Here is a 14,126-nt window from a genome sequence, read left to right on the forward strand (position 1 = left end):
GTCATCTGAATTTTGATCATGGAGCCATGGGAATGCTGCAATGATTGTAAGGGTGAAAAATGGTCATAAGTCACTTTTTTCAGTGCATTGTAACTTTGAATGGTGACTACATGAACTGTTCTAAGTCGAGGACTATCTGTAATGGCAGGCATGTTGTAAGCATATGTATGTATTCTACTTTCTCTTTTCTGTGTTGGAAGTGTGGGAGGCAATGCATTCTGGAAAGTATGTTGGATTTAAAATTTCCTATATTTGAAACAAAAACTTATGCAAATATGTCATGTCAAAAGTACATTGACACAGCATGATATTAAGAGCAATAAGAAAGCACATTGTAAAGTTCCCTCCAGGAAAGATTTTGTGCAGAGTTGCCAAGTAACTTATCCTTGATATACTGTTCATATTCTGGCTTTCAAAATCCAAGATACTTAATAGTTTAAAATAGCTTTGGTCCTGCTGAATGCAGAGATTCAGCATTCTTCCATATATAGTAATTGAAATAACTTAATTGTTATATTTGATCATCATAAAAACCATGTAGATAAATGATAAATAAAAATGTACTTCATCCTTGACCTTGTTAATATTGTATGAAATCTTTAATATTTAAGTTCTGTCATAATTGTACCATCTTGCTATTTCTTACATTTAGGTTTGTTCATTTACATAATTTTTAAATTGCATTATAGTAAATTGCATTAGGCCAATAAGATAACTGAAGTCCATTTTCTTTCCATTAACTAAATAAATTAACTCTACTTTTGGTAAATAAAATAGTTTCTATTCATTGGTTGTGTACTGTTTAATGTAGAAAACTAATGAACATTTATTTGAGATTTTGGTGGTACCGTATATTATTTTTAATAATGGATCATATCTCAAAAATTGAATATTAATAGAAGAAATATTTCACTATTGCAATTGATGCAATTAAAAACACCATTAATTGGAATAGCTTGGCTGGTTTAAAACACAAGGCCCGCAGGCTGGATCCGGGACACAATGGGTCCATATCTGGCCCGTGGGGCTGCCCTGGAGATGGTGAGGGACCAGCTCCCGTTTCCCTGGCCCCGGCCCAGCCCGGCTGGGGGACCCCCGGCATGCACACAAGAGGCAGCGAGTGCGCTAAGGCCGATGGTGTCCGGCAGCAGCCTCAGCCCACCGGCCCCTTGGCCTGTGCACTCTGGGGCTGTATAGCCCACGCAGTGCAGATGAGTTAGAGTGCTGCGACCAGTGGGCTGGCCCTCCAAGCAGCAGGTGAAGGCAGAGGTGCGGGGGGAGGCATGCAATCCAGATGTACTGTGTGGCCCCCGCCCACTCCATCTCACCATCTGTCTTTGCCTGCCTGTGGCTGCAACGGAGCAGACGGCTGCATGTCATGTTTGGCAGGTGGGATCGCATGCCTCCCCCTGTGCCTCTGCCTGCTACTTGGAGGGTCGGCCCGGTGGTCATAGCGTTTGGACTCACTTGCGCTGTGCGGGCTGCATTATTGAATAGTAGCTTGGAAAATTCCTAACTTCAGGGTGCTCTGTCAAACATGTATTAATATATTACTAAGCGCAAGTAAACTATCTAAAACCAGATATCCATTGTCGGGGAATTGCGCAACCGATGTTCAAATGGAGTCAGAGACGCTGACAAAAACTTTTGGTTTTATATAAATAAATATATTTACAGCAAATAAGAGAGGAAAACAGGAGCATAGTCAGGTAAATCCACACAGCAGGAACATCATCAGGTAAATCATAGAGAGCACACACAGTACTCAGAGGAAAAAAGGCAAGGAAACTCCCCCTTTTCCCTCACAGCAACCAATCACAGCTTAGGTTGTCAGGTAGCCTTATGTAGTGGCCAGCTGTCTTTAACCAATTAGCTATAACTATGTGTTCTTACTCATTGTCCAACACTTCACTGCTCCAACTATTGCATTTTATATATGTTAACATCCATGTCTATTTATTATAATCTGCAAAATCTGGAGCTGGATGCTAACATTCTTGCAAATAATATTACCTCTGATGTAGTTCTTTGGCAAACAAAATCTGGAAAAATATTTTAAATGCCTAACACCAGTTTCATGTTTTGAGTCTTTTTTTCTAACTTTTTCCTAATAACTCCCCCCATGTATGTAGAACTACGTTGTGGGACTAAGAAAGCTAATTGACTTTACTTTCACTGACTAATAATCATGTTTAAACTAGAATAAAATGTTTCTTTTAAAAAAATTTTGAAAATATTTATTGAAAATAAGATTAGTACGTATCAGTCTTTTTAAAAAGTTTCTTACTTTAAAAGTTTTGTTATCATTATGGGGTAATGTTTTAAGCAGTAAATTATGCAAGTCCAGCAAACTATTTCCTGTTTAAACAAAGAAAAAAAGGGGGAAAATGGAATAACATTCACTTCCTGAATGACAGCATTCCAGTTCTGAGATTGGCTACAGTATAACCGCCAATCAGAAGACTCCTTAGAGGGATAATTTCGAATGCTGTTTACATGTTTTGTGATTTCTCGTTCTCATTTCTGGTGGTGTACAATTCGAAAATGTCTTGATTCATTCTGCTGAACATCTGTATGAATGACCATAAAAGTTTACTTTCTGCACAGCATAACAACATGAAAGGAAAGGATTGTATGCTCCTCTGTAATTTCAGGTATGGTAATTACCAGGTTGTGAAGACAGAAAGAAAAGACTTCCCTATGGAAAGCTTTTTTAAAAAACTAATTTTATTAAAATTTACAAATAGATAAAAAATCTAAGAAAAATATAAAAAGTTTAAAAAAAATAGTAAAGGAAAGTAGAAGACAGAAAACAGAAAAAAATATAAAAGATGACTTCTTAAGGTTGTATCTTGAATGTTGACTTTGTTTTTCAAACATAGTTTTAGTGCTAATTATTTATGTTGCTATGTTGTCATGCATCAGTTGCTAGGAATAGACACCAGTAGGTACTTTTGCTTGCAGAATAGAAAAATGACGTATAGATTAAAAACTACAGCATAGTTTGACAAAATAGCAATACAAGAAATGAAACAGGTGAGGATATTCTGTTTATTAAGCATGATGTTACAGTGTAAAAAATTGTATTAAAAGTATTTTAACCTAGTTTGGCAGCTTATAACATGAAATAAGACCTTTATATGGTTCCAGATACTATAACTTAAAGTACTCTTTTGGAAAAATCTTTATATATGGAAAGGGGACTATATGTTTATTTATATAGCAGTTATAAAGTTATAAAGCAATACATAGTTGACATATGCTATAAAAAGTAAAAAGAAAGGTTAATGGAAATACTTGTAATAAGATTTAGCGCAGATTACTGTGCTGGTAATATTTATGTGTTTTTATATTTGAATATCTGTATTTGTAAATTTCCTGTGAGAGCCAGTTTGGTGTGGTGGTTAAGGCATCAGGCTGGAAACAGGGAAACACAAAGCCAGCCGGGTGACCTTAGGCCAATCATTTTCTTTCAGCCGTAGGAAGGAAGCAATGGTACTTCTGAAAAACCTTGCCAAGAAAACTGCTGAGACTTGTTCAGGCTGCCTCTGAAAATTGGACAGGATTTTATGGAAGAAAAAAAAATTGTGAAAAAAAGTAGCATAGAATATTGTATTTTGCAGAGGAAATGATCTGTCTTGGGGAACTGTTTATATTTTGATTATATATACAGTAGATTCATCATATTTTTAAAACTCCAAAGTGTTTTCTAGTATAGTATGATTTATAAATATAACTAATGTTCACGTCATCTTGCCCAGTACGTGCAGTCTTCTTACTAAAAAGAAAATAAGTACTAATAACACTTCTGTGGATAAAGAACAAAGAAAGGCTTAGATGCCTCTAATTCCAGAAGATCATGGAGAATGGCATAATAGAAATATAGTCGTTATTTGTAGGAACTGTTACTGCCACTGAGTATTTCTCCCATCCTTTCCTAGGGTCTGCCAGCTGTGATTCATGAAATGATTCTTAGGCGCTGACTAATTCTGTGGTTTTCTTTTCCATTCCTCTGCTACATTCTTTGGAAAACTGTTGGGTTTTTAAAAGAGGACAGCATCTGTTAAACATAAAAAACAAACTTAACAAGCATAAAGAAAATTGTATTTCTGAATGATACGCTTAAATATCCTCTGCAGATGTTTTTGTTTCTTTCAGGCAAAGTATCCCCTACAAAGTAAAATCTAGCTTTTAAAAATATCACTTGAAAGTACGTTCACATCTGAAGGATAGCTAACTAAATTAACGTATTTATGGACATGTTTTTTTTCTTCTAGATCGTTCAGAAAGAAATAAACCAGACCACCGTTCATCAGGGTGAGATTGTTTTCCTGTTTTGGGGTGTGTTTATGTTTTTCTATACTGTACCAAAAAGAATTTAAAACATTGTAATTAAATGAAAATATTAAAAACATTAATTTTGCATTTTAGATTTGCTCTGGTAATTAAAGTGTATAAAGGATCACATGGAATCCTTTCAGATTTTCAAATAGGGTAAATATTTTATTGGCTCCATATGTGTTCTCTTTCTATTTCTTGCATATAATTTTCAGTATATAGGACTGAAAATATAGAAACAAAAAAGGTATTCTAAAATATATAGAAACAAAAAAGGTATTCTAAAATATGCAAAGCTTTAATAATTGTAACAAAGGGACATAATTCTGCTTTTTTAGTGATCAGTATGCCACTTAAAGACCAAATGTGCCCTTTACCCTAGAAAATTTCTATATCCTTGACTCAGTACATTTTACAAACTATGATTAAAAATACCATATCATAATCTGTGAATGTAGCCACTGAAAGATATAGGGATATTATGGAACTTAAAATAACTAGAATGTATTATTTTGTAGCATTTATTTATTGTATAATTAAGCATTGAAAACCATCCACATGTCCTTGTAGAATAGAATAATGATTAGTCTTATGAGCTTATCAATAAAATAAAAAAATACATAATCTTATTCTGGAATAAAATAGTTAAAAGAAAATATAGGGGTAAAATACATATGTGGTAATACCATACAAGGAGCACAAGCCGTTAAATGCATATCTCTCATGTGAGTCTATTTGTCTTTTTTATGTATACAACTTGCATTACAGAACATTAGTCTCTGCTTCATCTTATCTATGATCATCTCAAAGATTATAAGCAATTTAAGATACCTCCTGAAGATATTAGCACCCACTCAGTAAATGTAAACAGCTCAAAAATAAGAAAGATAGAGATAAGGTTCACTTGAAAATTGTTACAATAACCTATGGGTAATGTAATTGTACTTCATGTAAGCATGCTTATACATGGGTGGATATCACTAATCAATTAATCAGCAAATGGAAAATTTTACTTTTTTATAATTATAAAGAAATATGAAAGGGTTATAATCTGATTTGATTGCTGAGACAATGTTTTTTATCCACCAAGTATTTTGTTAATTTTAAACTACTGAATGCTGAGCCCTTTAAGATATTATTGCTAAAACTGTTTCAGTTTTCTCACATTTCAAGGTTGGAAATGTTTTTGACTAGGACAAGGTCATATGTAATTTAACTAAGGGCAATATATGTCTTTAGGGCCATAGGTTGCTTAATCTTATGTCTAGTTTAACGGGCTGTAAGCATTGTTATTCTTTGGTTTTTTTTAACACAAGGAATATAGGTGCCAACAGCAAGGAATTTAGTAATTACTTGACTCTTTTAGTGCATACTTTGAGGTGATATGAAAGCTTTAATTGGCCTGCTTCTCTTGTAAGATATTTTATAATAATTACTCAAACTTAGTTGAAACTGTGCAGTAGGAAACTATCATAGTTGAATCAAGCTTATAAAAATACACCAGACTGAGGAGTATTGTGTTAAATATCTGTGTGACAGAAAAAAACAACATTTATACCTCCAACAGTGTGAAATGTGACAGCCCTGTGTCATATAGTTTAGACATCACTCCTGTAATTTACAACAATTAATAAACGTCAGGTTAAAAAACTCATGAATATTCAGAGCTAAGAAAAGCCTCTGTAGAAAAGAAAGTTTTATGTGGATAAGACAACTCTTTACACTAGGCTTTATATTTTATCACTTCTAATTTCTAATATAGCATGCTTATTAAAGTAGCCAGTCCACAGGAGTCAGAAATGGTTTTAAAAATTCAAATAAAATTGTAGCTTTGCTAACTGAACTTAAGCAGACTTAGCTGGCTAAACCTATCAGGAATCTTAATATTTGAGGACATTTAGAGAGCAGCGTCCTAACACAGAGGTCCCCAACTTTTTTAGCGCCAGGGACCGATTCCATGGAGTGAAGTTTTTCTGTGGACCGGAGGGGGCGTGGTTTCATGTACTGCCTGCATCTTGCGGATGGGGCTTTGCTTGTTTGTGCGGCCCGGTTTCTAGCATGCTGTGGCCCTGTCCTAACACACCAGAGATAAATCCAAATTGAACAATAAATAATCTTGGGTAATTTGATCAAGTATATTTCAAGTGAATCTGTTTCAGTATCTGCCTGAGCTATTACAAAATAAGGCTTACCAATATCCTGAGCAGTGAAAATAAAAGTTCCCTAAGTTATGTTTATTTGACTATTCTTACTTATGTTATTAAAAGACAGCCTCCTAGGGATAAAATATGGTAGTTAAATGATAATTTGAATTTGTCCCAGTCTCTGAATGGTCAAATAATTCTATCCTGAGGTTATTCTGGCAATTCACTAAGGCATGTAGTTGTAAAGCTCTTGAAAATGGGTTTGGATAATGTTTCTGATAGGGTTTGACACACCCTTAAAAATGGTTTCTACAACCTGAAAGCTACATACATGTTCAATGACAGTTACAATATTGGGAGTAAGACAAATAGTCCAGCTTTTTTGGAGTAGGTTGCAGGAGAGTTTGAAGAGCCATTTCTTGACATAGATTTTAAGTGTTTTAAAGGATAATGGGAATTGTCATAATTCCCCCTTTCCCAATGGCTGCTCCTGTTAAATGTAGCATTATTTTAGTTTAAAAGGTTTCTGGATGCCTTAAATATTAACCTCTACATACTGGGGCTGACTTTGGGTCAGTCACTCTCTCTTAGCCCAACCTACTTCACAGGATTGTTGTTGTGGGAAAATATGAAACGGGATAGGGTTAGGGAATATTAGATATGTTTGCTGCCTTGAGTTGTTTGTAAAAAAGTAATAAAGATGGGATACAAATAAATAAAATAAAATATGTACAAATGAAGGTAAATGTTGGTCAGCACTTAAAAATGTGATTGCATTTCATGAGTGAATCATGGGTTAAGATGTAAGAGTTTTGTGTTAGGATATAACAAGTATTGTTTTCTTCAATGTAATGTAGTAGAAATGCAATTAGAGACAGGATAACAACATTAAACATTTTGTTACTATAGCTCTGCACACTATACTATTGCATTTGGAAAAACAAGTTTAGAAGAGGTGTGGTTGTATCACACTAATTTAGAATGTCTGCACATTGCATATTCATAAATGGTCACTCTTACAAGTTTGTACTTCAAAATGTATAAAGGGTGTAACTCAGTTGAGTCAAGGAGAATTTGGAACAAGCTGTTACTGAACACAAAAATAATGTTTTTGTAGAAGAGATTCTTCCTTTTATAAAGATTTTATCTGAAAATAATCTAGTATAAAATATGGAAGAACTGCTGGAATGGATTCTCTGGATCTTAAAAACTTAAAAGTGTGAAGTTTTAAAATTGTTTAGATTCTGATCCACAAAGCTTATTTCCAAACACATTTGTTTTATAGCATTAATGCTTCAACAATAAATGTGTTGCTATCCTATTTTCGCTTTTGTTGTATTGGAACCCATAATAATTTAATTTAATGTTTTTATCATATTGCTATACTGTACAACGTTGAAATATACAGTGTTGTGCCTTATTTTATGTTGAAACCCCAAACTAATTTGCCCATCTGGGAGAGCTAGTATTTAAGAACAAAACTAATTTTATGAAGGATAATTCATCATTAATATCCTCATAGTTTCAAATGAGGAATAGATGAAGATCCAGAAAACAAGTCAGTGATTCACTCCTATGTGAGATAACAGAATCATAGGGATTTTTAACCTCCTCTGTTATTATAAGAACAATTGCAGATGCTTTCATGAAGTTTTTTTTTTCTTGTTTGTGCTTGGGAATTAAGAACTTAAGAGAATTAAAACAGTGATGAGCATATGGTGTTGTTGTTGACAATAGGTGACAAAAAAATTAAAGGTCCTTTTGTAAGCATCTTTTTAGAAACGAACTCTATCACATTTGGTAGATTTTATAATGCCTACAAAAAAATTATTTTTCCCACTTCAGAAATTTCCACAAAAATATTCTTTCTTCTCAGTTTTCTGTATTTCTGCTTAAAAAGAGAAGAGGTTATTTGTTCCTACTCAGAGCAGGCATCTTCAAAATTATAGTAGAAAACACACCTAATCCGCAAGGGACACTCTGTTGTTTGCCTTCACTTCTGGAGTTGCTGATCAAGTCAGCTCAGATTTTAAAAAGGGTTAGAAGCTGTAAAGTGAGAATGGTTGCCTCTCTTTTCTTCTCTTGATGACTTGAAAGGATCAGAAGGGTTGCTGAAGTGATATGATGCATTGAATAGGAAAATAGGAAATAAAAAGTAAAAATAAATGTTCTACTACAACTTCTAGACCTATTGCCTCTCATTCTTGGGTAATGTATAACCTGTTAAACAGGCTTTTTTCCTCCTGTATTATTCTCCCTCATAGTATATGCATTAATCTGTTTTCAGTTAGACTTCATTACTGAAGCACAATAAAATTATACAGATCAATTTAGTTGAAGAATTTTCAAGTTAATGTGAAATATATTTCAGGATAAAAATATAAGAGGGAAAGAGAATCATAATATGTCAGTTAACATTGTATTATGTGGACTTCAGCAACCAAATTATCAACATCCTCTTGGTGCTGCCCAGAAAATTTTAAAATAACGCTTCATAGATATTTTGCAAAAACTATGTGCAATTTATTGCTTTAATAATAACCAGAGAAACTAAATGTTTGTGGTGACAGCTGTTTTATTGTACATACTGTTCTAGGGTTGCCTTTTGTTTTTTATTTTTATTTTTTGCTAAAGCTCAGCATGCAGTAGATCAAAATAAAGCTATACAGATTAAAACAATAGAACAGTGATGGTGAACCTTTTAGAGACCGAGTGCCCAAACTGCAACCCAAAACCCACTTATTTATCGCCAGGTGCCAGGTGGGCATGGCCCACTGGATGGGCATGGCTGTGGTGGTCATGGCAGATTGGTTGGGTGTGGCCAAGGTGGGCGTGATCACCTCAATGTTGCTTGTGGGGAGGGACGCCTGTGGGAGCCGGGCAGGGTTGGGGGAGATCCAGGGGGTCTCTGGCAGGTGGGGCAGTGGGAAGAAGGCTCGTCCTGCGGGGAGAGGCAAGGCAAGGCAAGGCGAGGCAGGGCGGGGGTGCTATTGTCACAGGGCAAGGTGAGGCAGGGGCCGGGGCGGCTGCTGCCTGACACCATCGGCCCCTGCACACAGAGGCCAGCGAGCGCATGGGTGCTGGGATGCATCCAGCCACGTGGGACTTCGGCGAGTTAGCGGGCGGCTGGTTGAAGAGGGACGGTTGCCATCTCTGGGGCATGGCGCACGTGCCCACAGAGAGGGCTCTGAGTGCCACCTCTGGCACGTGTGCCATAGGTTCGCCACCACTGCAGTAGAACATAAAATAGATCATGTTACTTTTATATAGAATTACTTTCTCTAGTTACCAGTCCCTGGAAGGGTTAAATGAGTAATCATATAAAGGATTCTGTTTTTTAGTTAGTAATTTTATTGAAGTTTTTAATAAACATAGTTAAAATTAATGCAAACTAAGCTAGAAGATAAAAAAGCTCAGGAGGTGCAGAAAAAGAAAAAAAAGAGAAAACAAAAAGAAAAAGGCAACAAAGACAATAACAAAAAGTGGTTTTCAACCTTCATCACACCAACATAAGTTAATATACTAACTTTTCTACCTATTTTAATGTTACAACTTAAAAAAACCCCATCCTCATAGCCAGTCTTTATCTAAACACAATCCAGAAATCATTCTCTTTTCAATCATAGTTCATCAAAAAGTCTTTTTAAGCGTTACTAGAAATATCAAACATGCTTTATCTGTAGTCAAATAATTGAACTTTACATTCCTCCTTTTTGTTGTTCATAATCTTGACCTATATATCTAGGCTGCTGGAAATAATTGATTTGGAGCATCAGAATTTGCCTGTATGTGATGATTCTCGTTGTCCTAAATTGGTTTCTGGATTTTGGACTATATCTCAAATATAGTAAAATAATATATTTTACCAATATATATTTATCCCAGGTAAAACAAAAGAAAAGAAATAAAAAACCCAAAGTATATGCCTGCATAAATATTTATCTATTCATTTCAGGGATGATATAATAAAGGACAAAATGAATGAGTTCAACTAGCATACTAAATTGTGGTTGACTTAAACAGGTTTATATTAAATTGGATTAGCCATCAAACATGAAGACTGAGTTCTCACAACAGTAAAGCATAACCAGTCAAACCCATACTACAGCTTCATAGAGTATATATCAAGTTAGTGCAGAGTTAGTACTAAAAGCATCACTTCTACCCATATTTCTGTATTTTGGTGCATTGAAACTATTGTCAGTATGCAAATGCCAATATCCTGAAATAACTGATAAATTGGTAAACAACTGAATGTTTTCTTGTAGACATGTGACAATCCCTGTAGTTCTCTTTTCCATAATTGGTTTCAGTCAGTCAGTGAAGAAGGAAAATTTTACCATTTTTCTGCAAATCTCCTCATTTGCAATAATGACTATAAGTAGTCCTCGAGCCCAAAATTTTCATTGCTAAGCAAGGGGTTGTTAAGTGAAATTTGCCTTATTTTAATGACCTTTCTTGTCATAGTTGTTAAGTGAATGACTGCAATTGTTTAGTTAGAAATACAGTCATTAAGTGAATATGGCTTCCCGATTGACTTTGCTTTTCAGAAGGTCACAAAAGGTGATCACATGACCGTGGGACATTGCAACCATCATAAATACATGCCAGTTGCCAGGCATCTCACTTTTGATCAAATGACCACAGGAATGCTGCAACAGTCCTAAGTGTGAAAAAGAGTCATAACTCATTTTTACAATGCTGTTGTAATTTTGAATGGTCATTAAAAATGGTTTTAAGTCGAGGACTATCATAAGCAATGTTTTTGAATAATTCTCTATCGAATGATCTGTATTTTTGTATAATGTGTAAATTATATTTTTGTTCTGTTTTTCATTTTTTAAGCCAAGGTCCCTTGTCATCTATTAAAGCAGCAATCAAGAGAAGTAAGTAGATTTTTGGTCTATTATATCCACCTGATGAATGCCTAAGAGATGAACATTTAACATTTTCATTAAACAGACTGCGGGTGCTTTTAATGTTATTTGTAAGTTGATTAACCATTGCAGATATATTGTGTTTCTTCCCTGATCTGTCTGTCATAGATATTTCAAATTCTAGGATTGACTATCATCATTATACATGACCTGATTCTTTAGTTTAACAGATATATTTGTTTCTTTTTGAGTTCTTTTAAATGGAATTCATGATAATTTATCAAAATTATGTAAGTTGCATGCAACATATTTTGATTAAAAAAAATGAGTTAAATTATTCAGATCAGTTGTTGCTCTTCCCACCGAACATACTTGTTTAAAGAAAAAATGTTGATAAGGTAGAGTACTTTATACGTATTTCTTTGCTTATATTTCATTCTCATTTTTTAGTATAAAAACCTGAGCTGGATTGCAGTGCTTGTTATTTAGTCATTTTATGAAAGAAGAAGATGCTTGAACTTGTATTTCTCATTTCTTTTCTCCAGCAAGTTTGAGAGAAAGATATCAGAAGTTCTGTTTTATATTATCTGCACTTTATACTGTATTTCCCCAAAAGTAAGGCCTACCCCAAAAATAAGCCCTAGCTTGATTTTTGGGGGGTGGATCTAATATAAGCCCTACCCCCCAAATAAGCCCTAGTTTTGGGGCGAGGCACACAATTAAAAATCAAACTAGGGCGGGGGTAGGGGTGTGAATCTGCCCCATGCCCCCCACACCCACATACCTTGCAGCCAGGCCTGCATTTCTCAGTCACAGGCCTTTCCAGAAGGCCTGGGCAGCCAAGAACCGAGCTAGGAATTCAATCCATAGCTCGGTTCTGCAAGACTTCTGCAGCCAAGGTACTCGGCTGCATAGGCCTTCCAGAAAGGCCTGACTGCAAAATGCAGGCCAAAATGCAGCTGCAGAATGAAGTTGCTCCTTCAGGCCCAGAAGAAGTGGACTTGTTGGGCGGGGCTGTCAGTGCCATAGGAAAGTAAGACATCCCCCCAAAATAAGACTTGGTGCTTCTTTTGGAGGCAAAAAAAAAAAGACCCTGTCTTATATTCAGGGAAACACGGTAGTGTTTGATTTATATTCTCTAAATAATCTGAACAATAGCAATAGCACTTAGATGTATATACCGCTTCACATTGCTTTACAGCCCTCTCTAAGCAGTTTACAGAGTCAGCATATTGCCCCCAACAATCTGGGTCCTCATTTTACCGACCTCAGAAGGATGGAAAGCTGAGTCAACTTTGAGCCGGTGAGAATCGAATTGCCAAACTGTAGGTAGCCGGCAGTCAGCAGAAGTAGCCCGCAGTACTGCCTTCTGACCATTGCACCCCCATGGCTCAATAATTGGTTGAACATGTCACTACCATAAATTAAAATATGAAATTGGCTATCATTTCTTTGAATTTGGATGATGATGAAATTTATAGTTAACAAACTTTTTCAAAAATTCTCTTTGTAAAGGAAGAAAAAATAATTGTTGTAAGACTTGCTATGACTTGTAATTGTAATGCTAAATTATGGTTTAATGTTAATTCTGAACCAGAATTAAAAGCAAGCTGATAGAAGAAGTACTAATCTGGAATCTAGAGGAAAAGAATCTGGTTCTTGCTTCTTCTGTCTAATAAATGACAAAATAATACTCTATTTCTTTTTTAGGTGAACTTGAAACTATGTCATTATATTTAGTGATTGTAAACTATACTGTGATACAGCACAGGGGGATATTATTAGCATTTGTTTGATCTTAGAGTTATTTGAATAGCTGAAAGATTTGTTTATTTTTGGTGGTTTTATGTCATAGCAATCAGTGCAAATCTAAGCAGCTTACAATATCAACAGCTTATATTATCAGCAAATGAATAAATATAAGTTTATAAAGCAACACTTATATAATAGTAACAGCAAATGCATAAATATTAATTGATAATCATAACAATAATACAAATTCCATATTATAATCAAGAATTGTATACCTTATTAATAGCACCACCATTGTTCACCACAGGCACAATTATCCCTTACCCCAGGGTTGTGAAGATCCAGGCACAAATTCTATATATTATGATATAGTGTTCTACTCCAGCAGCCCCCAACCTTTTGGATGCCAGGGACTGGTTCCATGGAGGGCGGTTTCTCAATGGGCCAGTGTGTGTGTGTGGTTTCACATGTTGCCTGGTTGGAGACCCTTGTGATTCAGTGCCAGCCTGTGATCCCGGCAGTTGAGTCTGGGGAATCAGGAGGAGGAGGAGGAGGAGGAGGAGGGGCCTGGAGAGCTATCAGAGTCGGAGGGAGGTTCTGATGAGCTGCAGGACTTACAAACTAATGAAGAGACTGGTCCTTCCACTCGTGATCAAACTGAGAGCCAGCTGTGCTGGGAAGCTGAGTCGGATTCGGAGGAAGCACAGCTGGAAGACCTCAGAGACGCTCGTAAACGTAGACAGGCTACACGAGTAGGACAGAGGGAGGCAATGGGGCGACTCCAGGGAAGGAGGAGAAAGCAGTGAGAAATCACGCCTTGGGGGCTGCGTAACAAAAAAGGGAATGTGTGGGCAGGGCTGGTTGCTGGAGGCAACTGTTTGCAAAGAACTTCAGAGTCAAGAGATCATGGTCTGTTTATTTTGTCTGTGAGTTATTTCCTGTTTGACTCGTGCTCCGTTTTTGCTTTTGGACAAGGTCATCATTGGAAAAGTGCTCTGTTGCTTTGTTTTTCTGG

The 14,126-nt window shown here is 35.8% G+C and overlaps 1 protein-coding gene across 1 annotated transcript in view; it reads left to right on the plus strand.

Moving 5' to 3' along the window:
• Nucleotides 1-14,126, plus strand: part of SH3D19 (SH3 domain containing 19) — a 59,003-nt gene that overhangs the window by 11,597 nt on the left and 33,280 nt on the right. Inside the window, exons 2-3 of the mRNA XM_029284233.1 lie at nt 4,278-4,317; nt 11,328-11,368. Coding sequence (XP_029140066.1) covers nt 4,278-4,317; nt 11,328-11,368 — 81 coding nt within the window. The remainder of the gene's footprint in view (nt 1-4,277; nt 4,318-11,327; nt 11,369-14,126) is intronic.

Source organism: Protobothrops mucrosquamatus, unplaced genomic scaffold (genome assembly GCF_001527695.2).
Source record: "Protobothrops mucrosquamatus isolate PMUCROS unplaced genomic scaffold, P.Mucros_1.0 scaffold453, whole genome shotgun sequence".
NCBI lineage: Eukaryota > Metazoa > Chordata > Lepidosauria > Squamata > Viperidae > Protobothrops > Protobothrops mucrosquamatus.